Raw genomic sequence first — 25,237 nt, 5'->3', positions numbered from 1 at the left:
GAGATCCCTCCCTGAGGTCCTCAGAGTCCAGGAGATCCTCCCTGAGGTCCTCAGAGTCCAGGAGATCCCTCCCTGAGACCCTCAGAGTCCAGGAGATTCCTCCCTGAGGTCCTCAGAGTCCAGGAGATCCTCCCTGAGACCCTCAGAGTCCAGGAGATCCCTCCCTGAGACCCTCAGAGTCCAGGAGATTCCTCCCTGAGACCCTCAGAGTCCAGGAGATCCCTCCCTGAGACCCTCAGAGTCCAGGAGACCCTCCCTGAGGTCCTCAGAGTCCAGGAGACCCTCCCTGAGACCCTCAGAGTCCAGGAGACCCTCCCTGAGACCCTCAGAGTCCAGGAGACCCTCCCTGAGGTCCTCAGAGTCCAGGAGATCCCTCCCTGAGACCCTCAGAGTCCAGGAGATCCCTCCCTGAGGTCCTCAGAGTCCAGGAGATCCCTCCCTGAGGTTCTCAAGAGTCCAGGAGATCCCTCCCTGAGGTTCTCAAGAGTCCAGGAGACGCCTCCCTGAGGTCCTCAGAGTCCAGGAGACCCTCCCTGAGGTCCTCAGAGTCCAGGAGATCCCTCCCTGAGGTCCTCAGAGTCCAGGAGATCCCTCCCTGAGACCCTCAGAGTCCAGGAGATCCCTCCCTGAGGTCCTCAGAGTCCAGGAGATCCTCCCTGAGGTCCTCAGAGTCCAGGAGACCCTCCCTGAGGTCCTCAGAGTCCAGGAGACCCTCCCTGAGGTTCTCAAGAGTCTGTTTTAAAGTCTATTCTCTGATCGACAGGAAGCCAGAGCAGAGACCTGAGATCTGGACTAATGTGGTCGTATTTCCTGGTTCTGGTCAGGACTCGAGCTGCAGCGTTCTGGATGTCCTGCAGCTGTCTTACAGAACCTTTAGAGCCCAGTAAGCAGGTTGTTACTGTAGTCCAACCTGCTGGAGACAAATGCATGGATTAGTCTTTCTGAGTCTGCTTTGGACACTTTTCCTTTGTCTCTGGTGATGTTTTTCAGACGGTAAAAAGCTGCTGATGATACTGATTTAATGTGGCTGTTAAAGTTCAGCTCAGAGTCCAATGTTACCCTCAGATTTCAGACTTTAACATGCAGTTACTAGTTAGCCTCAGAGGCTACGCTGCTACATGCTAACCAGTAGTTAGCCTCAGAGGCTACGCTGCTACATGCTAACCGCTAGTTAGCCACAGAAACAGGATGGACACGTCACAGTTCGCCAAAAAGTCCTTAAAGGAGCTGCAGAGTTCTGGAAAAGGTGTTCTGGACAGACCGGACCCAGATGAACCTGCATCAGAGACACTTTTCCTTTACTATCCTCCATCTTTGGTCAAATCTCTGAGAAATAAACCAGCAAAATACTTTCTCCCACTCGGTTTGTCATTTTAAAAGTTTGAAATATTTGGATTTTTTTACCACAAAGCGGCAACAGAACAACATGGATTCTGATGTTACTGCCCCAAGGAGCAAAGAAATGCAAGGATTTCCACAGTGTGGACACTGTGATGTTGTTTTTATCTGTTGTTCCTGTCAAAATGAAATTGAAAAGCTCCCACTTCTGATTATGTCGGGTTGTTTTCTGTTTCCGTGTCTGCAGTCAGTTCCCCGGGAATAAAAAGCTCTTTGTCTCAGTGGTACATTTCCATAAAATCCTCATGGCCGGCCCGTCAGCCCCGCTCCAGAACAGCAAGTTCAAACTAATGTTGAATAAATGATCCGATTATTCAGAAAGAAGGAGGCGAAGAGTTTCTGCTGTGTCACTTTACCGTTTATATTCACTGAACTCTTCCAGGTCCAGGGGCCCTTTTTAAACCCATCCTGACCTGAATATGCACAGTTTTACTATAAAAAGACCAGAAATCCTCAGGTTTAAGATGTTTAAGAGATAATAATGCATAATGCAACCCTGGACCCACCTGATTTAGAGACACCCCAGCAGTGTGGAGCTCATCTTCCACAGCTTTAAGTCTCTCTTTGAGGGACATCCACAGAATCCCGCCTCGTTTAGGAGCTGAACTCAAGAGCTCAGTGTCCCGTGATGTCATGAGCGGCCGGTGAGATGTGTGAGAGACAGCGAGGGCGTGGTGGGTGGAGCCACCCGAGGGTAACCGTCGGCGCTGAGGCGCAGCACGGCTCGGAGGGCTGGCTGGCATCAGCCTGTCCGAACAGAGCGAGATTATTCCAGGAAGCAGCAGGACTCATCAGCCAGAGAGTCTTCTGGCACCACAGATGTTCTGGATGTGACCTGCTGTCAGTGGTGGGTGAACCATTCAGGGAATTTACTGCATTAAAAACCCTCCCACAGCGCTCTGTTGCTCCTGTGAAATGCTTCTTCATGTAAATGATGCGTCAGGAGTTTGAATCCAGCTTTATTTAACACGAGACGTGGTGTTTCTGCCCGTTTCTCAGCTCAGCCGCTGCAAACAGGTTAAATGTGACGTTCAGGGCGTGTTTGCAGGCTCCTTTTGCTCTAATTGTGCTTCGTTGGAGGGTCGGTGGCTTGTTTACCGTTTTCTGTGGCCATCTGTCGCATAGTTGTGGTTTTCAAAGTGAGGCTTTTAGCCGCAGAGCAGGAAGTAGCGCTAACCACGGAGGTGGGGGGGCAGAGCAGGAAGTCAGAGCCTCGGAGTCGAGGTTTGCTGGACATCTGACGACAGATCGGCACAACTAAGCATAAGAACTAAGGATTTATGGGTTTATAGTTTGTTTGTGCAGAAAAACGAGCAACACAACCGCAGGATCTGGCTGTAAAATGTGGACTGGCTGCAGATTTTTACATTTAAACTGAAAAAAGTAGGTTAAGAAGATCGTTGAAATGCTCGGAAGAATATTTCTCTATATTATATTTATTATAATAACATTATAATTATGTATTTATTATAAGAATATTTCTCTATATTATATTTATTATAATAACATTATAATTATGTATTTATTATCAGAATATTTCTCTATATTATATTTATTATAATAACATTATAATTATGTATTTATTATCAGAATATTTCTCTATATTATATTTATTATAATAACATTATAATTATGTATTTATTATCAGAATATTTCTCTATATTATATTTATTATAATAACATAATTATGTATTTATTATCAGAATATTTCTCTATATTATATTTATTATAATAACATTATAATTATGTATTTATTATCAGAATATTTCTCTATATTATATTTATTATAATAACATTATAATTATGTATTTATTATAAGAATATTTCTCTATATTATATTTATTATAATTATGTATTTATTATCAGAATATTTCTCTATATTATATTTATTATAATAACATTATAATTATGTATTTATTATAAGAATATTTCTCTATATTATATTTATTATAATAACATTATAATTATGTATTTATTATCAGAATATTTCTCTATATTATATTTATTATAATAACATTATAATTATGTATTTATTATCAGAATATTTCTCTATATTATATTTATTATAATAACATTATAATTATGTATTTATTATAAGAATATTTCTCTATATTATATTTATTATAATTATGTATTTATTATCAGAATATTTCTCTATATTATATTTATTATAATAACATTATAATTATGTATTTATTATAAGAATATTTCTCTATATTATATTTATTATAATAACATTATAATTATGTATTTATTATCAGAATATTTCTCCCTCTGCGGTGCAGAATATCGTTATATTATGCTCCTGCGCACGTTACAGAGGCACTGAGGCTCCTGCACACCTTCAGATAAAAGTAGTAACAGATTAGTTTGGGTGAACCGGACCAGTAGATTAAAGGTAAATGGTTTAAAACTTTCACATCTGAAGGGCTTTGAGCTCGTTCCTGGTGATGATGGCGGACATTCGAGCGCATTTCTCTGTGTGGGATTCGGTCCAGCGCCCCCTAATGGTCGCATAATGGCATTTTGTGGTTCACATTACATGAAGTCTGTGCCAAATTAAAGCGACGCTCACAGATCAAAGAGGCAGCAACATAACAGGAAACTGCACAGATCAGACAGCAGATGATACATGTTTAAAAGCAGCAGACACTCTGAATCTGGAGCTCTTCTCCGTTTCCAAAGTCCTCGCCGCTCATGTCCAGACCTGCCGCCAGCGGATCAGAGCGAGCTGCACCGAGTGTCGGTGATCCCGATCTCCTGTCACCCCCCCCCCCCTGCAGTGCAAAGAGATGCAGAACAATGACTGCATTCAGCTCTCGGGTTTCATAAAGCGCTGCAGACACGGAGATGAAGGGCGAGTGAGGCGCTGTTTGAAGGGTTTAAAGCCCAAACAGAGTGAGAATCAGCCTGTAAAAGTCTAAGAAATGAGGTCAAAAAATCTAAAATACTCGCTTAGTTTAAAGAAGCCTAACGCAAGGCTGTCAGACGCCTCACTTTCTGTGTTTACCTTCAGAGGTCGGGAGGAAAAGGAGCCGGAACCAGAGGTTTTCCCTCCACATTCCACCAAAAAAGTGAGAAACAATCATTTTCAGAGTCACAGAAATCCTTGAAAACGTTTGAGTTGATTTTTTTAATCGTTCCCAATGAGCGGAGGGCGGAGACGGCACCCTGTTAACCAGGAAAAACAGAAGATTAACTGTAAAAACACATGAAATAAGGAGCTTCTCCAAAGTGGCCATTTTGTTTTCTAAAGGCAGAAACAGCTCATGGTGTGGAGGACTAAACTAAAGTCAGTACAAAAGTATCCACTGTGCATGTGATAATATACAGTATATATAGATTAAATATCTGAATAATTTATGCAAAATGTGAAATAAATGCATTTTTCTGCTTTGATTTTAAACTGCATTCATTTAAACTTCTGTTAATGTCGTTTATTTGTTATTTTAGTTGAAATGTATTCAATTCTTTGTTAATTCCCAATCCCTGTTTTTACATCCCAGCATGCATTTCTGCTTCGTTATGCAAATGAGGGGGCGGAGTCACTGAATAGCAACCTTAACACAAGCCGCAGTTTGGAATTAAAGCAGAAAAGTGTCTTTATTTTACACTCTATTCCATTCTTTTTGCATAATTTCTGTATTTGTTTCATTGCCGTAGCGTTTATCATCATATAAACGGATTTATTTAGCATTTTCTACGTTTTTGTGGCTGCTTGTGAGACACATTTGCAGCGAAGTTGTTTTTTCCATCAACCTGCACACGGACACATGGATGAGAAAAACTCATTATTATTTAAGCCATGGAAAACTAATCAGTTGAGTGAATAAATGATGTTTTCAGCCCAAAAAAGAGCAAGTTTTCCATGTTTTCTTTGTGTTTTGCAGCAGGTTGAACTGATTTAGGCTTTAAGATTAACACGTTTTGTACCGTGTACTCGTGGTGCCTTCGGTTGTCATGGGAACACTGAGCATCGATCCGTTTGCTTCGGTTTGAGCATCATCTCGTCTCGGAGACTCGCAGCTGAGTGGATCTCTGTGGTGGCGTTTTGGCCAGCGAGCGGCGACCTTTCATTAAAGAAACCACAGAAGAAGAGGAGGACGAGTTGCGGAGGTGGTTTCTCCTGGTTTACCAGCTCTGGAAGTCGGTGGGAGTCAGCTGTTCCTGGTTAAGTGTCGGCGCTGGAGGTGGAGGCGATTGAAGTGGGTTTTAACCACGTCAGAAGCGGAGCTCCTCAGGGCACCTGTGGAGGTTTCATTTCTCCAGTTTTGTCTCGCTCCGACTCTTTTAATTCATTCCTTTTTGAACGTCATCCTGTCCTTTGCTGTGTTTGTGGCACGCTGGGATTTTGGGCCGCTGCTCCTCCTCTTCACTTTCTCCTTCCTCCTCCTCTTCCTGCTCCTTTCTTTTGGGATTGAGCTGGTTGTTGCCCCACTGAGACGCAGATTGCCCCCAGCTATGAGTGTTTCCTCTGCTCTGAGCATGCCCAGACAGATGCCCCCCCGACACTCAGACTTACAGTAAAACTGCACGGAGGAATCAATGAAACCGAAGACAAAGACATTATTTGTTCAGAACAAGAACTTCCAAAGACGACCCGAACATGAAGCAGCAGTGCTGGGTTTTCTGGGGGGATTTTTCTCCTTTTCGGGGCTCAGCTTCAGCTTTGAGCGCACGTTTCCGTGCATTTCACAACCTCGGCCAGCCAAACTAAATGTTCAGTATCAGTGCTGCGATGACCTTTGACCTCCCAGAGTGTTGTTGCTGCTGTCCTGTTTTAAGCTGTTTATTTAAGCCGTTATTTATTTTTCCGTGGACAGACATTCTTCTCTTGTTTTATTTTACCTCTCTAATGATCCTCATCGGATCCACTTGTTTTCGTCACTGTTTTTTGTTTAAATCTCTGGTTCTGGTTTGTTAACATCTGGTCTGTGGTGCATTAGAGTCGATCCAGGGCTCCATGTGTGGTTGTAAATACATCTTAAATGTTAAAATCAGGCTCCAATTCAAGCCGGTTAATGTCTGCACCCTAAAATTTTACCTTTTCCTCTCTCTGGGACACCAACAATATAACAGAAAGCAAGTGTCCCACACGGCTTCTTGGAGGTTTAACGTCCTGTTACACCTCCAGGCTGAACCTCCAGGTTGAGCCTCCAGGCTGAGCCTCCAGGCTGAGCCTCCAGGCTGAGCCTCCAGGTTGAGCCTCCAGGCTGAGCCTCCAGGCTGAGCCTCCAGGTTGAGCCTCCAGGCTGGGCCTCCAGGTTGAGCCTCCAGGTTGAGCCTCCAGGCTGGGCCTCCAGGCTGAGCCTTCAGGTTGAGCCTCCAGGTTGAGCCTCCAGGTTGAGCCTCCAGGTTGAGCCTCCAGGCTGAGCCTCCAGGCTGAGCCTCCAGGCTGAGCCTCCAGGCTGAGCCTCCAGGCTGAGCCTCCAGGTTGAGCTCCAGGTTGGGGGTCCGTTACCACCTTTCTATGGAAATAACAACAGGAAACGAGCCTGCGCGCACCCTGCAGTCGATGTGGAGGGTTCGGCTCGCACTTTGTAATGAGACTTCGTGAAATCGATTGGCACCGCTGCGTCTCGTCGTAAATCAAGTGAAGTGGCGTGCAGAGCGTGCCGTGGGAGCAGCTAAATGTTGGCATGACATGGGGGGAAAACTCCCCGAGAGAGAGAAGAAAAGGTTGGAGGGATGAGTTTGTTATTCCAGCTCAGAACCACGGTGGCACACCACCAGCTGGTCTGCTGGGGAGCTGGGAGCGCAGCTTTAATCCGCCGCCGTTGCATCAGTCGGCCGTTTCTGAGCTGGCCGTCCTCCAACAGGAGCGAGTTCGGCTCTGGGAACGAGCAGCTCCATCCTGCAGAGTTAATGAAACGTGCACGAGAAGCGCTCTGAGTGAAAGAATCAAAGATCTTCACACATTCTTCTGCCCAGCCAGCTGATTTAAGCCTCTTATTGCTGTCTGTTGGCATCTCTTCTTTGGCTCCTGGTGTATTTGTGTTCCTGCTCCAAGTGTTCCAGAACTAATTACGTCTTTCCCTCATGTTTCTATCTGTTTGTTGGCCCACATGAACTGAGGAAACTCCCACAGTTCAACTGGAGGGAGATTTAAAGAGTGTTTAAGCCGCCCGTCTGGTTCGGTTGTTCCTCTCTCTGCAGCAGGCAGATATCCAATTATCTGGGACTTCTGTGTAAGGACGAGGTTCGAGATGAATTTAGCCGTCTTTGCTCAGAGCTTAGCTTAGCTTAGCTTAGCTTAGCGTAGCGACTGAAAGTGGAGGGAAACTGCTAGCCTGCCTTTACCCAAAGCAAAACTTTTTGACAGTATTTTCAGTCATTTTACCGTCTCCTGAGACTTTTCCTGTTTCTTTCTCTGGGACACCAACAACATAATAGAGACTAAATGTCCAGTACAGGACAGCTTCATGCACAAATATGACGGCTGCACACTTTTTCTAACCTAAATATCAAAGATTCACAACATTGTTATGCTAAGCTGAGCAAAATGTATAAAATGAGTCAGTAAGAGTCTTAAAAAACACAAATAACGTCACATTTATGCAGCAGAAATCACACCAGCTGATTAAGTGCCAACAGAAAGTCACCGTGTGCTTTTAGACTAAATAACAGGTGGAAGACCAATCAGATTAGAGGATCGGAAACTAGAATGAGGCTCTTTTTCAGTGTATAAGGGGTACAGTAATGAGTTGTATGAATTATTAGGGATTGGTTTGGCTCCTAATAATAATTATAATTCTAGGAGTTACGATTCTATTCAAAATGATTCAGGACAAAAGAAATCCACAATGTGCTGAGAGCAAAAATGAGTGCAGATAGTTTAAAGAGTTATTTTCTTTAAAAAGGTTAAAGGACGAAGAGAATTAAGTCGGTGGCAAATAAGCTTTGAACAGCTGGAACGGTAGGAAGAGCTTCAAGAAGCAGAAAGTGTTCGACTGGGTTTGGGGCTCGCTTTGCTGCTCAGTCTGTGTGGAGGAAGGAGCTGAAATGAAGGCAAACCGGCAGATTCCTCTGAAGAGGATCGAGTCATTTCTCCAGACTGATGCGGGACAGAGCAGGATTTCATCCAAAAGTGTCCTGGATTTGTACATTTGGAGGTGTAAGAGGAAGCTGTGTGGGACACTTAGTTTCTGTCCCAGAGAGAGGGAATACTGGCTGACTCTTCCCTCTCTGACATCCAAATATCTTCCATGTCTTCACATCAGAGATGATTTAGTCTCAGCGGGGAGGATTTGAGAATTTCCAACCTCCTCAGATGAGCTCATTCTGTGCAGAAATGTCTCCAGCAGGCAGCTGGAAACCCCCCATCAGACGCTGCGTTTTCACTGGCAGAGGCTGTCTGCTGACGTCCGTAAAGGTCCTGCTTCGGGTCAAACGTTGAGCTGGAGTCAGAATCTGGGGGTTTATTACTCTAAATTACACATGGCGTGATAGTTCTGCTGCTCGTCTTATTCAGGAAGCAAAGCTCAGAACACCAGATAGCTGCAGCGTGCCCTGTGACCACTTCACACGGGTCTCCTTTTGCAGAGCGGCGTGCTCCCCGCTGTGTTCGGGAAAGGTCGAGGCCAGCGGGTCATTTCTGTGCCTGTTATCCTCATTTGACCCACAGATTTAACGAGGATTGGGTTTCAAACCCAGTGCTGGTGTAAAAGCTCTGCCAGTGCTTCCAGGCTGGTGTTATTTCCATGATTAAAGACTCATTTTCGGTCTCCAAATGTCTGGTTTAGTCTAAACAGCAGTTTAAAAAAGCATTTCAGAGGCTACAAGTTGTTTTAAAATAACCTCTCTGAGGGTTCATGGTACAAAAAGAACAATCCTCCTCCTGCTTTCCATCTCCAGAATCCACCTGCTTCCTCTCTGAGGATATTTTCAGTCAAAGTGATAAGAGCTGCCTGAGGAGGAAGAGGAGGAAGAGTTGAGTGACGGTGTTGTAAGACGACAGGAAGCGGCTCCGCCCTCATAAGAGCAGCAGAGATGTGCCGATCCTGTTCCTCTGTTTTTGTCTCTTTGGGCCTCTTAAACCAGCCCGGCTGACTTGCTTCTGGCTCGTCGAAGACGTTAAACTCTCTCTCTTCTTCACCTCCAGCCACCTTGAAGGCGAGCCAGAGCAGCTCCAGCTGGCCCAGCGAGCGGAGCCTGATGTTCGGGGGAAACGTCCAGGCGCCATCCGCCTCCGCCCCCACGGTGACCTCCATCGACGGCGTCAGCTTCTGTGAAAGCGACCTCCTGCTTCAGGTGAGGCCTCGTTCCGTCGGTTTGTTGGTGGAAGAGCAGAGGGGGTGAAAAGGTGCTTCAGACGGTGCGTTTTCTCTGCTCTGCAGGCGCTGAACGGCTTCGTGATGGTGGTGACGGCTGAAGGCTACATCTTCTACACATCCCCCACCATCCAGGACTTTCTTGGCTTTCATCAGGTAACAACATGACGAAGGAAAAACAGGAACAAAAGGCCTTCTGCGCCTGCTTTCTGTAAATCATTCAGTTTGAGCCTTTGTTGACTGATTTGGGGTTTTTGTTCATCAGTGCCAGAGATAACAGAAGTCATGTAGATAAGCATCTCTACAAATACTGAAAGAGTCGAAGGATCTGGTGTCCTTCTTCCCTCAGCAGACCCTCATCTGCCTCAGCGTTATCTTTCAGAGCCACATTGTGTCTTTTTGTACCATTTATTCAGCGCTGAAGCACAAAGAGAAGGACACATGACCTCATGGACACCAGATAAGCCCTGAAACATGAAACAATCCTCTATATACAAACCCAACAGGGAACAGTACAGCTGGAAACCAAGGGACAAGACCGAGATTCCCGAGGATGACCAGATTAGAGTAACTTAAACTAAAGAAAAGGCCGTGCAGCTAATCAGAACATCCTGTTGGGATACAAACCCAACAGGAGTAAAAACAACAGAATGAGCAGCTTCGATCATCAGATAGGTGGAATATAGGAGGTCAAACGGTCAATTAAAATCTATGCTTCAGATTACAGATGGAGCTTTAGGTTCAAATGTCTGTCCAGTGCAGTCACTTAAACATTAAAGGCACATTTTGGCTCATCTCCAGGTAGCATGTTTGTATTTTTCTACCCTCCTACTTGCCCCTCAAAGCGTCCTCCAGTCAGATTAAGGAAACGCTAAGTCAAAAAATCTGTTGTTGTGTTTTTTCTCTTCAGGGCAACAATTATCTCCCCACAAATGATACGATCAGCTGTATCGAGGAGGAGCCTGAGTACAAAAATAACCTGTTTCCACTTCATTGACCTCCCGAACTCTCATGTTCCTCCTCAAACATCCTCTCAAAGAGCACGAGTGCAGGCTTTCTATCTTAGTTCTGGTTCATATTTGTCTTTTAACCTGCTCACAGTGTACTGGTCACGTCAAAGTTGAACTGTACAACACAGAAACTCTAATCTTTGTCCAGTCTTAAGTGGAATTTCCTGTATTTTATGGGCTAGAAACAGGATTCTAGCCCATGATCAGTGATAATCTATGAGCTTAACTGAGTTACATGTGTCCAGATAAGAGTTTGTATCCACGGTATGATACATCTCCTGCAGCTTAATCAATAACAACATGCCTCTTATGTTCTAAAAATAACTTTTACTGACCAGTGCAGACAAATAACCATCCACATGGCCCCACTAATGTCATTAAGCTTATTATGTAGAAGAAGCTATCAGAACCCAGTGATGAATGTGTTTTTAGACTCTTTATGAATGTTTGAGTCAAAGCAACGGACCTTCCTTTCCTCGTTGATCTGAGTGGGTTCAGACTTCTTTTTTCTGACCTGAAAGCTGACATTAAACAGTTCAAAGTGTCGTCTGAAAGTGTGTAAAAGTGACGTCTGAAAGTGTGTAAAAGTGTCGTCTGAAAGTGTGTAAAAGTGTCGTCTGAAAGTGTGTTAAAGTGACGTCTGAAACTGTGTAAAAGTGACGTCTGAAAGTGTGTAAAAGTGTCATCTGAAAGTGTGTAAAAGTGTCGTCTGAAAGTGTGTAAAAGTGTCGTCTGAAAGTGTGTAAAAGTCTGAAAGTGTGTAAAAGTGTCGTCTGAAAGTGTGTAAAAGTGTCGTCTGAAAGTGTGTAAAAGTGTCGTCTGAAAGTGTGTAAAAGTGTCGTCTGAAAGTGTGTAAAAGTGTCTTCTGAAAGTGTGTAAAAGTGTCGTCTGAAAGTGTGTAAAAGTGTCGTCTGAAAGTGTGTAAAAGTGTCGTCTGAAAGTGTGTAAAAGTGTCGTCTGAAACTGTGTAAAAGTATCATCTGAAACTGTAAAAGTGTCTGAAACTGTAAAAGTATCTGAAAGTGTGTAAAAGTGTCGTCTGAAAGTGTGTAAAAGTGTCGTCTGAAAGTGTGTAAAAGTGTCGTCTGGAAGTGTGTAAAAGTATCTGAAAGTGTGTAAAAGTGTCGTCTGAAAGTGTGTAAAAGTGTCGTCTGAAAGTGTGTAAAAGTGTCGTCTGGAAGTGTGTAAAAGTATCTGAAAGTGTGTAAAAGTGTCGTCTGAAAGTGTGTAAAAGTATCTGAAAGTGTGTAAAAGTGTCGTCTGAAAGTGTGTAAAAGTGTCGTCTGAAAGTGTGTAAAAGTCTGAAAGTGTGTAAAAGTCTGAAAGTGTGTAAAAGTCTGAAAGTGTGTAAAAGTCTGAAAGTGTGTAAAAGTGACGTCTGAAAGTGTGTAAAAGTGTCGTCTGAAAGTGTGTAAAAGTGTCTGAAAGTGTGTAAAAGTATCATCTGAAACTGTAAAAGTGTCTGAAACTGTAAAAGTATCTGAAAGTGTGTAAAAGTGTCGTCTGAAAGTGTGTAAAAGTGTCGTCTGAAAGTGTGTAAAAGTGTCGTCTGAAAGTGTGTAAAAGTGTCGTCTGGAAGTGTGTAAAAGTATCTGAAAGTGTGTAAAAGTGTCGTCTGAAAGTGTGTAAAAGTGTCGTCTGGAAGTGTGTAAAAGTATCTGAAAGTGTGTAAAAGTGTCGTCTGAAAGTGTGTAAAAGTGTCGTCTGAAAGTGTGTAAAAGTGTCGTCTGAAAGTGTGTAAAAGTGTCTGAAACTGTAAAAGTATCTGAAACTGTGTAAAAGTGTCGTCTGAAAGTGTGTAAAAGTGTCGTCTGAAAGTGTGTAAAAGTGTCGTCTGAAAGTGTGTAAAAGTGTCGTCTGAAAGTGTGTAAAAGTCTGAAAGTGTGTAAAAGTGTCGTCTGAAAGTGTGTAAAAGTGTGTAAAAGTGTCGTCTGAAAGTGTGTAAAAGTCTGAAAGTGTGTAAAAGTGTGTAAAAGTCTGAAAGTGTGTAAAAGTGTCGTCTGAAAGTGTGTAAAAGTGTGTAAAAGTGTCGTCTGAAAGTGTGTAAAAGTGTGTAAAAGTGTCTGAAAGTGTGTAAAAGTGTCGTCTGAAAGTGTGTAAAAGTGTCGTCTGAAAGTGTGTAAAAGTCTGAAAGTGTGTAAAAGTGTGTAAAAGTCTGAAAGTGTGTAAAAGTGTCGTCTGAAAGTGTGTAAAAGTGTCGTCTGAAAGTGTGTAAAAGTGTGTAAAAGTGTCTGAAAGTGTGTAAAAGTGTCGTCTGAAAGTGTGTAAAAGTGTCGTCTGAAAGTGTGTAAAAGTGTCGTCTGAAAGTGTGTAAAAGTGTCGTCTGGAAGTGTGTAAAAGTATCTGAAAGTGTGTAAAAGTGTCGTCTGAAAGTGTGTAAAAGTGTCGTCTGGAAGTGTGTAAAAGTATCTGAAAGTGTGTAAAAGTGTCGTCTGAAAGTGTGTAAAAGTGTGTAAAAGTGTCGTCTGAAAGTGTGTAAAAGTCTGAAAGTGTGTAAAAGTGTGTAAAAGTGTCTGAAAGTGTGTAAAAGTGTCGTCTGAAAGTGTGTAAAAGTGTCGTCTGAAAGTGTGTAAAAGTGTCGTCTGAAAGTGTGTAAAAGTGTCTGAAACTGTAAAAGTATCTGAAACTGTGTAAAAGTGTCGTCTGAAAGTGTGTAAAAGTGTCGTCTGAAAGTGTGTAAAAGTGTCGTCTGAAAGTGTGTAAAAGTCTGAAAGTGTGTAAAAGTCTGAAAGTGTGTAAAAGTGTCGTCTGAAAGTGTGTAAAAGTCTGAAAGTGTGTAAAAGTGTGTAAAAGTCTGAAAGTGTGTAAAAGTGTCGTCTGAAAGTGTGTAAAAGTCTGAAAGTGTGTAAAAGTGTCGTCTGAAAGTGTGTAAAAGTGTCGTCTGAAAGTGTGTAAAAGTGTCGTCTGAAAGTGTGTAAAAGTGACGTCTGAAAGTGTGTAAAAGTGTCGTCTGAAAGTGTGTAAAAGTGTCGTCTGAAAGTGTGTAAAAGTCTGAAAGTGTGTAAAAGTCTGAAAGTGTGTAAAAGTGTCGTCTGAAAGTGTGTAAAAGTCTGAAAGTGTGTAAAAGTGTCTGAAAGTGTGTAAAAGTGTCGTCTGAAAGTGTGTAAAAGTGTCTGAAAGTGTGTAAAAGTGTCGTCTGAAAGTGTGTAAAAGTGTCTGAAAGTGTGTAAAAGTGTCTGAAACTGTGTAAAAGTGTCTGAAACTGTAAAAGTGTCATCTGAAACTGTAATTCTGGAGCTGGATGATGAGCGCCTGAGAACCGAACCGCCTGGTCGGCGCTGAACTCTTGACTTGTAAACACATCCGTTTGCAACAGGCTTAAAGACGTCTGCAGCCTGGGAAACAGCCCAGAGCCTGAGGAGCGTGGTAAACACACCACAACAGCCAGTGTCACGACACAGTCTGCAGATCTGGGATGTTTTGGAGGCTGCAGCAGCCGCTGAAACCCAGCTGCTTTGGCTTTAATCTCTATGATGCATAGTTTTCAGCTTAAAGGAGGCAGGCAGCGTGTTTACGATGAATCCCGAGGAGGACGGAGACTTAAAAGCCTGAAATCCTGCTTCATCTGCAAACTATTTAAACTATGCAGGAGGATGAGATCAGCCAAAGCTTTTCAGGTTAGACGGCCACAAAGAGCAGCATTTATCAGCTGATTCTCCTGATTCCACCGGCGGCCTCTTTAACCACTCAGAGGACATGTTCCTCCCCTTTGTTTACAAACCGCTGCGTAAACAGGAAGTAAAGCCACTTTCAGGAGAAGCACAGGAGTAAGAAACTCTTTCCTCCACCAGAGAAGTGATGAGTTTTGTTTCTTCCAGTCGGACGTCATCCATCAGAGCGTCTTCGAGCTGATTCACACAGACGACCGAGCTCTCTTCAGACGGCAGCTTCACTTCTCCTTCAACTCGAGTCCCGACGGCTGCGGGAGCCCCGGTAAGTCCGGCGAGCTGCTGCAGAGCAACCGGGTTTAACCTCGCTTTCTTACCTTGTGTTTCTAACTTTATTCTTTAGTCTTCTCAGCAGTTTTGTGTGTATTTCCTCTCTCTCAGAGGTTTGTTTCCTTTGCTTTTATGTCCTTTTCTCAGAGTTCTGCTTGTTTGTGTGCTTTTAGGCCGTCTCGCATCCCTTTTTAGTTGCTCTGCACCCTGTTGGATGGCTTTGTTTGTCATTTCTCGTCCTTCTGCTCATCTTTTATTGTAGTTTTGTGTCTTTTTGGGCAGTTTTTGCACTCGTTTTTGTTGAGTTTCTTTGCTCTTTTCTCTAACTTGTTTGGTTTACTTCACACCTGCAGCCTCAGCTCTGTTCATTCTTTCCGTGGCCGATCGCGTCCTGCTTAGATCCAGATATTTAGATATGTGGCAGGAGGGTCACCTGCTCTGCTGACATGTCTTCGTCCTGCAGGTGAGCAGAACAGCGCTGAGATCAGCAGCAACGTGATGGCTTACGACCCGCGGGCCATCCCTCCTGAGAACTCCTCCTTCCTGGAGAGGAACTTCTGCTGCCGGTTCCGCTGCCTGCTGGACAACTCCTCCGGCTTCCTGGTGAGTTTTATGGAAGCTGCCGTCTCCAGGAGGGTCGAGCCGGCTCTCACGCCTCTGCGTTTGTCTTCAGGCGCTGAACTTCCACGGCCGCCTGAAGTTCCTCCAGGGTCAGAACCGAGTGTCGGAGGACGGGTCGCTGGTTCCCCCGCAGCTCGCTCTGTTCACCATCGCCACGCCGCTGCAGCAGCCGTCCATCCTGGAGATCCGCACCAAGACGCTCCTCTTCCAGACCAAACACAAGCTGGATTTCACGCCGCTGGGCATCGACAGCAGGTGCGCAGAGTCGGTGAATAAACGGGCGGCGCTGACCCGAGAAGCTGTGCTGATGGTGTCGTGTTGTTGTCCACAGAGGGAAGGTGGTTCTGGGCTACAACGAGGTGGAGATCTGCATGAAAGGTTCCGGCTACAGCTTCATCCATGCTGCCGACATGATGCACTGCGCCGAAAACCACCTGAGAAGTACGTCCGAGTTCACCTGTTCACCTGTTCACCTGTTCACCAGTTCACCTGTTCACCTGTTCACCAGTTCACCAGTTCACCTGTTCACCTGTTCACCAGTTCACCTGTTCACCAGTTCACCAGTTCACCTGTTCACCAGTTCACCCGTTCACCCGTTCACCTGTTCACCAGTTCACCAGTTCACCTGTTCACCAGTTCACCCGTTCACCCGTTCACCCTTTCACCTGTTCACAAGTTCACCTGTTCACCCGTTCACCAGTTCACCTGTTCACCTGTTCACCAGTTCACCCGTTCACCCGTTCACCTGTTCACCAGTTCATCAGTTCACCTGTTCACCCGTTCACCCGTTCACCTGTTCACCTGTTCACAAGTTCACCTGTTCACCAGTTCACCCGTTCACCCGTTCACCTGTTCACCTGTTCACCAGTTCACCAGTTCACCTGTTCACTTGTTCACCTGTTCACTTGTTCACCAGTTCACCAGTTCACCTGTTCAGTTTACAATGTGACTTCAGGTGGTTTTTTCCCTTTTCAGCAGCTCATCAGTGTTTCTACGGAAAAACACACAAACTGAGAGTTAGCTGGACAAGAAATGAATTAATGAACAATCTTATGAGCAGAAAATATCTACTAAAGCTCGAAATAATGATAATTGTTCATTCATTGAAAATTTAGATGAAGTTTAATTAGACAGTCAGAAAATATCTTAAAACATGAAAAGTTACACATGAATTATTAGCTAAAAAGTCCAGAAAACGTGTGGAAAATGTTGATAAATATCCCAATAATGTCTAAGAATAACTAAAACATTTTGAAATACAGATTTTAAAAACTTTTTAATATTAACCAAAATGTTCACAAATGTGTGAAATATATAGATAAGATGCATTAAATATATAGATAAGTTGCATTAAATATATAGATAAGATGCATTAAAATATATAGATAAGATGCATTAAAATATATAGATAAGATGCATTAAATATATAGATAAGTTGCATTAAATATATAGATAAGATGCATTAAAATATATAGATAAGATGCATTAAAATATATAGATAAGATGCATTAAAATATATAGATAAGATGCATTAAATATATAGATAAGATGCATTAAAATATATAGATAAGATGCATTAAAATATATAGATAAGATGCATTAAAATATATAGATAAGATGCATTAAATATATAGATAAGATACATTAAATATATAGATAAGTTGCATTAAAATATATAGATAAGATGCATTAAAATATATAGATAAGATGCATTAAAATATATAGATAAGTTGCATTAAAATATATAGATAAGATGCATTAAAATATATAGATAAGATGCATTAAATATATAGATAAGTTGCATTAAAATATATAGATAAGATGCATTAAAATATATAGATAAGTTGCATTAAAATATATAGATAAGATGCATTAAAATATATAGATAAGATGCATTAAATATATAGATAAGATGCATTAAATATATAGATAAGTTGCATTAAAATATATAGATAAGATGCATTAAATATATAGATAAGATGCATTAAAATATATAGATAAGATGCATTAAAATATATAGATAAGATACATTAAATATATAGATAAGTTGCATTAAAATATATAGATAAGATGCATTAAAATATATAGATAAGATGCATTAAATATATAGATAAGATGCATTAAATATATAGATAAGTTGCATTAAAATATATAGATAAGATGCATTAAATATATAGATAAGATGCATTAAAATATATAGATAAGATGCATTAAAATATATAGATAAGATACATTAAATATATAGATAAGTTGCATTAAAATATATAGATAAGATGCATTAAAATATATAGATAAGATGCATTAAATATATAGATAAGATGCATTAAATATATAGATAAGATGCATTAAATATATAGATAAGATGCATTAAATATATAGATAAGATGCATTAAATATATAGATAAGATGCATTAAATATATAGATAAGTTGCATTAAAATATATAGATAAGATACATTAAATATATAGATAAGTTGCATTAAAATATATAGATAAGATGCATTAAAATATATAGATAAGATGCATTAAAATATATAGATAAGTTGCATTAAAATATATAGATAAGATGCATCAAAATATATAGATAAGATGCATTAAATATATAGATAAGTTGCATTAAAATATATAGATAAGATGCATTAAAATATATAGATAAGTTGCATTAAAATATATAGATAAGATGCATTAAAATATATAGATAAGATGCATTAAATATATAGATAAGATGCATTAAATATATAGATAAGTTGCATTAAAATATATAGATAAGATGCATTAAATATATAGATAAGATGCATTAAAATATATAGATAAGATGCATTAAAATATATAGATAAGATACATTAAATATATAGATAAGTTGCATTAAAATATATAGATAAGATGCATTAAAATATATAGATAAGATGCATTAAATATATAGATAAGATGCATTAAATATATAGATAAGTTGCATTAAAATATATAGATAAGATGCATTAAATATATAGATAAGATGCATTAAATATATAGATAAGATGCATTAAATATATAGATAAGATGCATTAAATATATAGATAAGTTGCATTAAAATATATAGATAAGATACATTAAATATATAGATAAGTTGCATTAAAATATATAGATAAGATGCATTAAAATATATAGATAAGATGCATTAAAATATATAGATAAGTTGCATTAAAATATATAGATAAGATGCATTAAAATATATAGATAAGATGCATTAAATATATAGATAAGTTGCATTAAAATATATAGATAAGATGCATTAAAATATATAGATAAGTTGCATTAAAATATATAGATAAGATGCATTAAAATATATAGATAAGATGCATTAAATATATAGATAAGATGCATTAAATATATAGATAAGTTGCATTAAAATATATAGATAAGATGCATTAAATATATAGATAAGATGCATTAAAATATATAGATAAGATGCATTAAAATATATAGATAAGATACATTAAATATATAGATAAGTTGCATTAAAATATATAGATAAGATGCATTAAAATATATAGATAAGATGCATTAAATATATAGATAAGATGCATTAAATATATAGATAAGTTGCATTAAAATATATAGATAAGATGCATTAAATATATAGATAAGATGCATTAAAATATATAGATAAGATGCATTAAAATATATAGATAAGATACATTAAATATATAGATAAGTTGCATTAAAATATATAGATAAGATGCATTAAAATATATAGATAAGATGCATTAAATATATAGATAAGATGCATTAAATATATAGATAAGTTGCATTAAAATATATAGATAAGATGCATTAAATATATAGATAAGATGCATTAAAATATATAGATAAGATGCATTAAAATATATAGATAAGATACATTAAATATATAGATAAGTTGCATTAAAATATATAGATAAGATGCATTAAAATATATAGATAAGATGCATTAAATATATAGATAAGATGCATTAAATATATAGATAAGATGCATTAAATATATAGATAAGATGCATTAAATATATAGATAAGTTGCATTAAAATATATAGATAAGATACATTAAATATATAGATAAGTTGCATTAAAATATATAGATAAGATGCATTAAAATATATAGATAAGATGCATTAAAATATATAGATAAGATGCATTAAATATATAGATAAGTTGCATTAAAATATATAGATAAGATGCATTAAAATATATAGATAAGATGCATTAAATATATAGATAAGATGCATTAAATATATAGATAAGTTGCATTAAAATATATAGATAAGATGCATTAAAATATATAGATAAGATGCATTAAAATATATAGATAAGATACATTAAATATATAGATAAGTTGCATTAAAATATATAGATAAGATGCATTAAAATATATAGATAAGATGCATTAAATATATAGATAAGATGCATTAAATATATAGATAAGTTGCATTAAAATATATAGATAAGATGCATTAAATATATAGATAAGATGCATTAAAATATATAGATAAGATGCATTAAAATATATAGATAAGATACATTAAATATATAGATAAGTTGCATTAAAATATATAGATAAGATGCATTAAAATATATAGATAAGTTGCATTAAAATATATAGATAAGATGCATTAAATATATAGATAAGATGCATTAAATATATAGATAAGATGCATTAAATATATAGATAAGATGCATTAAAATATATAGATAAGATGCATTAAAATATATAGATAAGATACATTAAATATATAGATAAGTTGCATTAAAATATATAGATAAGATGCATTAAAATATATAGATAAGATACATTAAATATATAGATAAGTTGCATTAAAATATATAGATAAGATGCATTAAAATATATAGATAAGATGCATTAAATATATAGATAAGATGCATTAAATATATAGATAAGATGCATTAAATATATAGATAAGATGCATTAAATATATAGATAAGTTGCATTAAAATATATAGATAAGATACATTAAATATATAGATAAGTTGCATTAAAATATATAGATAAGATGCATTAAAATATATAGATAAGATGCATTAAAATATATAGATAAGATGCATTAAATATATAGATAAGTTGCATTAAAATATATAGATAAGATGCATTAAAATATATAGATAAGATGCATTAAATATATAGATAAGATGCATTAAATATATAGATAAGTTGCATTAAAATATATAGATAAGATGCATTAAAATATATAGATAAGATGCATTAAAATATATAGATAAGATACATTAAATATATAGATAAGTTGCATTAAAATATATAGATAAGATGCATTAAAATATATAGATAAGATGCATTAAATATATAGATAAGATGCATTAAATATATAGATAAGTTGCATTAAAATATATAGATAAGATGCATTAAATATATAGATAAGATGCATTAAAATATATAGATAAGATGCATTAAAATATATAGATAAGATACATTAAATATATAGATAAGTTGCATTAAAATATATAGATAAGATGCATTAAAATATATAGATAAGTTGCATTAAAATATATAGATAAGATGCATTAAAATATATAGATAAGATGCATTAAAATATATAGATAAGATACATTAAATATATAGATAAGATGCATTAAAATATATAGATAAGATGCATTAAAATATATAGATAAGATGCATTAAATATATAGATAAGATGCATTAAATATATAGATAAGTTGCATTAAAATATATAGATAAGATGCATTAAATATATAGATAAGATGCATTAAAATATATAGATAAGATGCATTAAAATATATAGATAAGATACATTAAATATATAGATAAGTTGCATTAAAATATATAGATAAGATGCATTAAAATATATAGATAAGTTGCATTAAAATATATAGATAAGATGCATTAAAATATATAGATAAGATGCATTAAAATATATAGATAAGATGCATTAAATATATAGATAAGTTGCATTAAAATATATAGATAAGATGCATTAAAATATATAGATAAGATGCATTAAAATATATAGATAAGATGCATTAAATATATAGATAAAATGCATTAAAATATATAGATAAGATGCATTAAATATATAGATAAGATGCATTAAATATATAGATAAGATGCATTAAAATATATAGATAAGATGCATTAAATATATAGATAAGATGCATTAAAATATATAGATAAGTTGCATTAAAATATATAGATAAGATGCATTAAATATATAGATAAGATGCATTAAATATATAGATAAGATGCATTAAAATATATAGATAAGATGCATTAAAATATATAGATAAGATGCATTCAAATATATAGATAAGATGCATTAAATATATAGATAAGATGCATTAAAATATATAGATAAGATGCATTAAAATATATAGATAAGATGCATTAAATATATAGATAAGATGCATTAAAATATATAGATAAGATGCATTAAAATATATAGATAAGATGCATTAAAATATATAGATAAGATGCATTAAAATATATAGATAAGATGCATTAAAATATATAGATAAGATGCATTAAATATATAGATAAGATGCATTAAATATATAGATAAGTTGCATTAAAATATATAGATAAGATGCATTAAAATATATAGATAAGATGCATTAAAATATATAGATAAGTTGCATTAAAATATATAGATAAGATGCATTAAAATATATAGATAAGATGCATTAAATATATAGATAAGATGCATTAAATATATAGATAAGTTGCATTAAAATATATAGATAAGATGCATTAAATATATAGATAAGATGCATTAAAATATATAGATAAGATGCATTAAAATATATAGATAAGTTGCATTAAAATATATAGATAAGATGCATTAAAATATATAGATAAGATGCATTAAATATATAGATAAGTTGCATTAAAATATATAGATAAGATGCATTAAAATATATAGATAAGTTGCATTAAAATATATAGATAAGATGCATTAAAATATATAGATAAGATGCATTAAATATATAGATAAGATGCATTAAATATATAGATAAGTTGCATTAAAATATATAGATAAGATGCATTAAATATATAGATAAGATGCATTAAAATATATAGATAAGATGCATTAAAATATATAGATAAGATACATTAAATATATAGATAAGATGCATTAAAATATATAGATAAGTTGCATTAAAATATATAGATAAAATGCATTAAAATATAAAGATAAGATGCATTAAAATATATAGATAAGATGCATTAAAATATATAGATAAGATGCATTAAATATATAGATAAGATGCATTAAATATATAGATAAGATGCATTAAAATATATAGATAAGTTGCATTAAAATATATAGATAAAATGCATTAAAATATAAAGATAAGATGCATTAAAATATATAGATAAGATGCATTAAAATATATAGATAAGATGCATTAAAATATATAGATAAGATGCATTAAAATATATAGATAAGTTGCATTAAAATATATAGATAAGATGCATTAAAATATATAGATAAGATGCATTAAATATATAGATAAGTTGCATTAAAATATATAGATAAGATGCATTAAAATATATAGATAAGATGCATTAAAATATATAGATAAGATGCATTAAAATATATAGATAAGTTGCATTAAAATATATAGATAAGATGCATTAAATATATAGATAAGATGCATTAAAATATATAGATAAGTTGCATTAAAATATATAGATAAAATGCATTAAAATATATAGATAAGATGCATTAAAATATATAGATAAGATGCATTAAATATATAGATAAGATGCATTAAAATATATAGATAAGATGCATTAAATATATAGATAAGATGCATTAAATATATAGATAAGATGCATTAAAATATATAGATAAGTTGCATTAAAATATATAGATAAAATGCATTAAAATATAAAGATAAGATGCATTAAAATATATAGATAAGATGCATTAAAATATATAGATAAGATGCATTAAAATATATAGATAAGATGCATTAAAATATATAGATAAGTTGCATTAAAATATATAGATAAGATGAATTAAAATATATAGATAAGATGCATTAAATATATAGATAAGATGCATTAAAATATATAGATAAGATGCATTAAATATATAGATAAGATGCATTAAATATATAGATAAGATGCATTAAAATATATAGATAAGTTGCATTAAAATATATAGATAAAATGCATTAAAATATAAAGATAAGATGCATTAAAATATATAGATAAGATGCATTAAAATATATAGATAAGATGCATTAAAATATATAGATAAGATGCATTAAAATATATAGATAAGTTGCATTAAAATATATAGATAAGATGCATTAAAATATATAGATAAGATGCATTAAATATATAGATAAGTTGCATTAAAATATATAGATAAGTTGCATTAAAATATATAGATAAGATGCATTAAAATATATAGATAAGATGCATTAAATATATAGATAAGTTGCATTAAAATATATAGATAAGATGCATTAAAATATATAGATAAGATGCATTAAAATATATAGATAAGATGCATTAAATATATAGATAAGATGCATTAAAATATATAGATAAAATGCATTAAAATATATAGATAAGATGCATTAAATATATAGATAAGATGCATTAAATATATAGATAAGATGCATTAAAATATATAGATAAGATGCATTAAATATATAGATAAGATGCATTAAAATATATAGATAAGTTGCATTAAAATATATAGATAAGATGCATTAAATATATAGATAAGATGCATTAAATATATAGATAAGATGCATTAAAATATATAGATAAGATGCATTAAAATATATAGATAAGATGCATTCAAATATATAGATAAGATGCATTAAAATATATAGATAAGATGCATTAAAATATATAGATAAGATGCATTAAATATATAGATAAGATGCATTAAAATATATAGATAAGATGCATTAAAATATATAGATAAGATGCATTAAATATATAGATAAGATGCATTAAAATATATAGATAAGATGCATTAAAATATATAGATAAGATGCATTAAAATATATAGATAAGATGCATTAAAATATATAGATAAGATGCATTAAATATATAGATAAGATGCATTAAAATATATAGATAAGTTGCATTAAAATATATAGATAAGTTGCATTAAAATATATAGATAAGATGCATTAAAATATATAGATAAGATGCATTAAAATATATAGATAAGATGCATTAAAATATATAGATAAGATGCATTAAAATATATAGATAAGTTGCATTAAAATATATAGATAAGATGCATTAAAATATATAGATAAGATGCATTAAATATATAGATAAGTTGCATTAAAATATATAGATAAGATGCATTAAAATATATAGATAAGATGCATTAAAATATATAGATAAGATGCATTAAAATATATAGATAAGATGCATTAAAATATATAGATAAGATGCATTAAAATATATAGATAAGATGCATTAAAATATGTAAATTGATGCACAATTTTTATAAATGCTTAAAAATGTCTTTGGAATAAAAACAACTGAATGTCTCAAGTTGACAGTAAATAAGTAAATATATCAAATTTAAAAAAAAATATTTGAAATTAATTAAAGAAACAACATCCAAAAATATAGCTAAAGTGTAAAAACTGTATAAATTTATATCTGCACATAAAAAGGCTTTTAAAGGCTCTGATTGGTCAGTTTTTAGCACCGGCTCTGACAGCTTTTATGGTTCACAGAAAGGATAATGTTACACGTTTATAACTGGAATCTGTGTCTAAAGTCTCTTTGTTGTCCGTCGCAGTGATAAAAACCGGAGAAACCGGTCTCACCATCTTCAGGCTGCTGGCTAAAAGCGGGCGCTGGGTGTGGATCCAGTCCAACGCCAGGGTGGTGTTCAAAGGAGGGAAGCCGGACTTCATCGTGGCCCGGCAGAGGGCGCTGACGTAAGTGTTGGGCAGGGTTTCCACAGCGAGCTCGCCTCCTTTCGGAGTTACTCACGCTGGTCTGCTC

General features: G+C 35.3%; 1 protein-coding gene across 1 annotated transcript in view; it reads left to right on the top strand.

Annotated features, from left to right (window-relative positions):
* Window positions 1-25,237, top strand: part of ahr2 (aryl hydrocarbon receptor 2) — a 66,267-nt gene that overhangs the window by 37,844 nt on the left and 3,186 nt on the right. The window contains exons 3-9 of the mRNA XM_072376295.1: window positions 9,500-9,648; window positions 9,735-9,824; window positions 14,497-14,611; window positions 15,080-15,219; window positions 15,290-15,492; window positions 15,569-15,678; window positions 25,029-25,170. Of these exons, the coding sequence (XP_072232396.1) occupies window positions 9,500-9,648; window positions 9,735-9,824; window positions 14,497-14,611; window positions 15,080-15,219; window positions 15,290-15,492; window positions 15,569-15,678; window positions 25,029-25,170 (949 nt within the window). The remainder of the gene's footprint in view (window positions 1-9,499; window positions 9,649-9,734; window positions 9,825-14,496; window positions 14,612-15,079; window positions 15,220-15,289; window positions 15,493-15,568; window positions 15,679-25,028; window positions 25,171-25,237) is intronic.

This window comes from Leuresthes tenuis, unplaced genomic scaffold, assembly GCF_036924035.1.
Source record: "Leuresthes tenuis unplaced genomic scaffold, fLeuTen1.0.hap1 SCAF_1, whole genome shotgun sequence".
Taxonomy (NCBI): Eukaryota; Metazoa; Chordata; class Actinopteri; order Atheriniformes; family Atherinopsidae; genus Leuresthes; species Leuresthes tenuis.
Note: the sequence above shows the minus strand (reverse complement) of the source record. Positions and strands in the feature narration are given on the sequence as shown.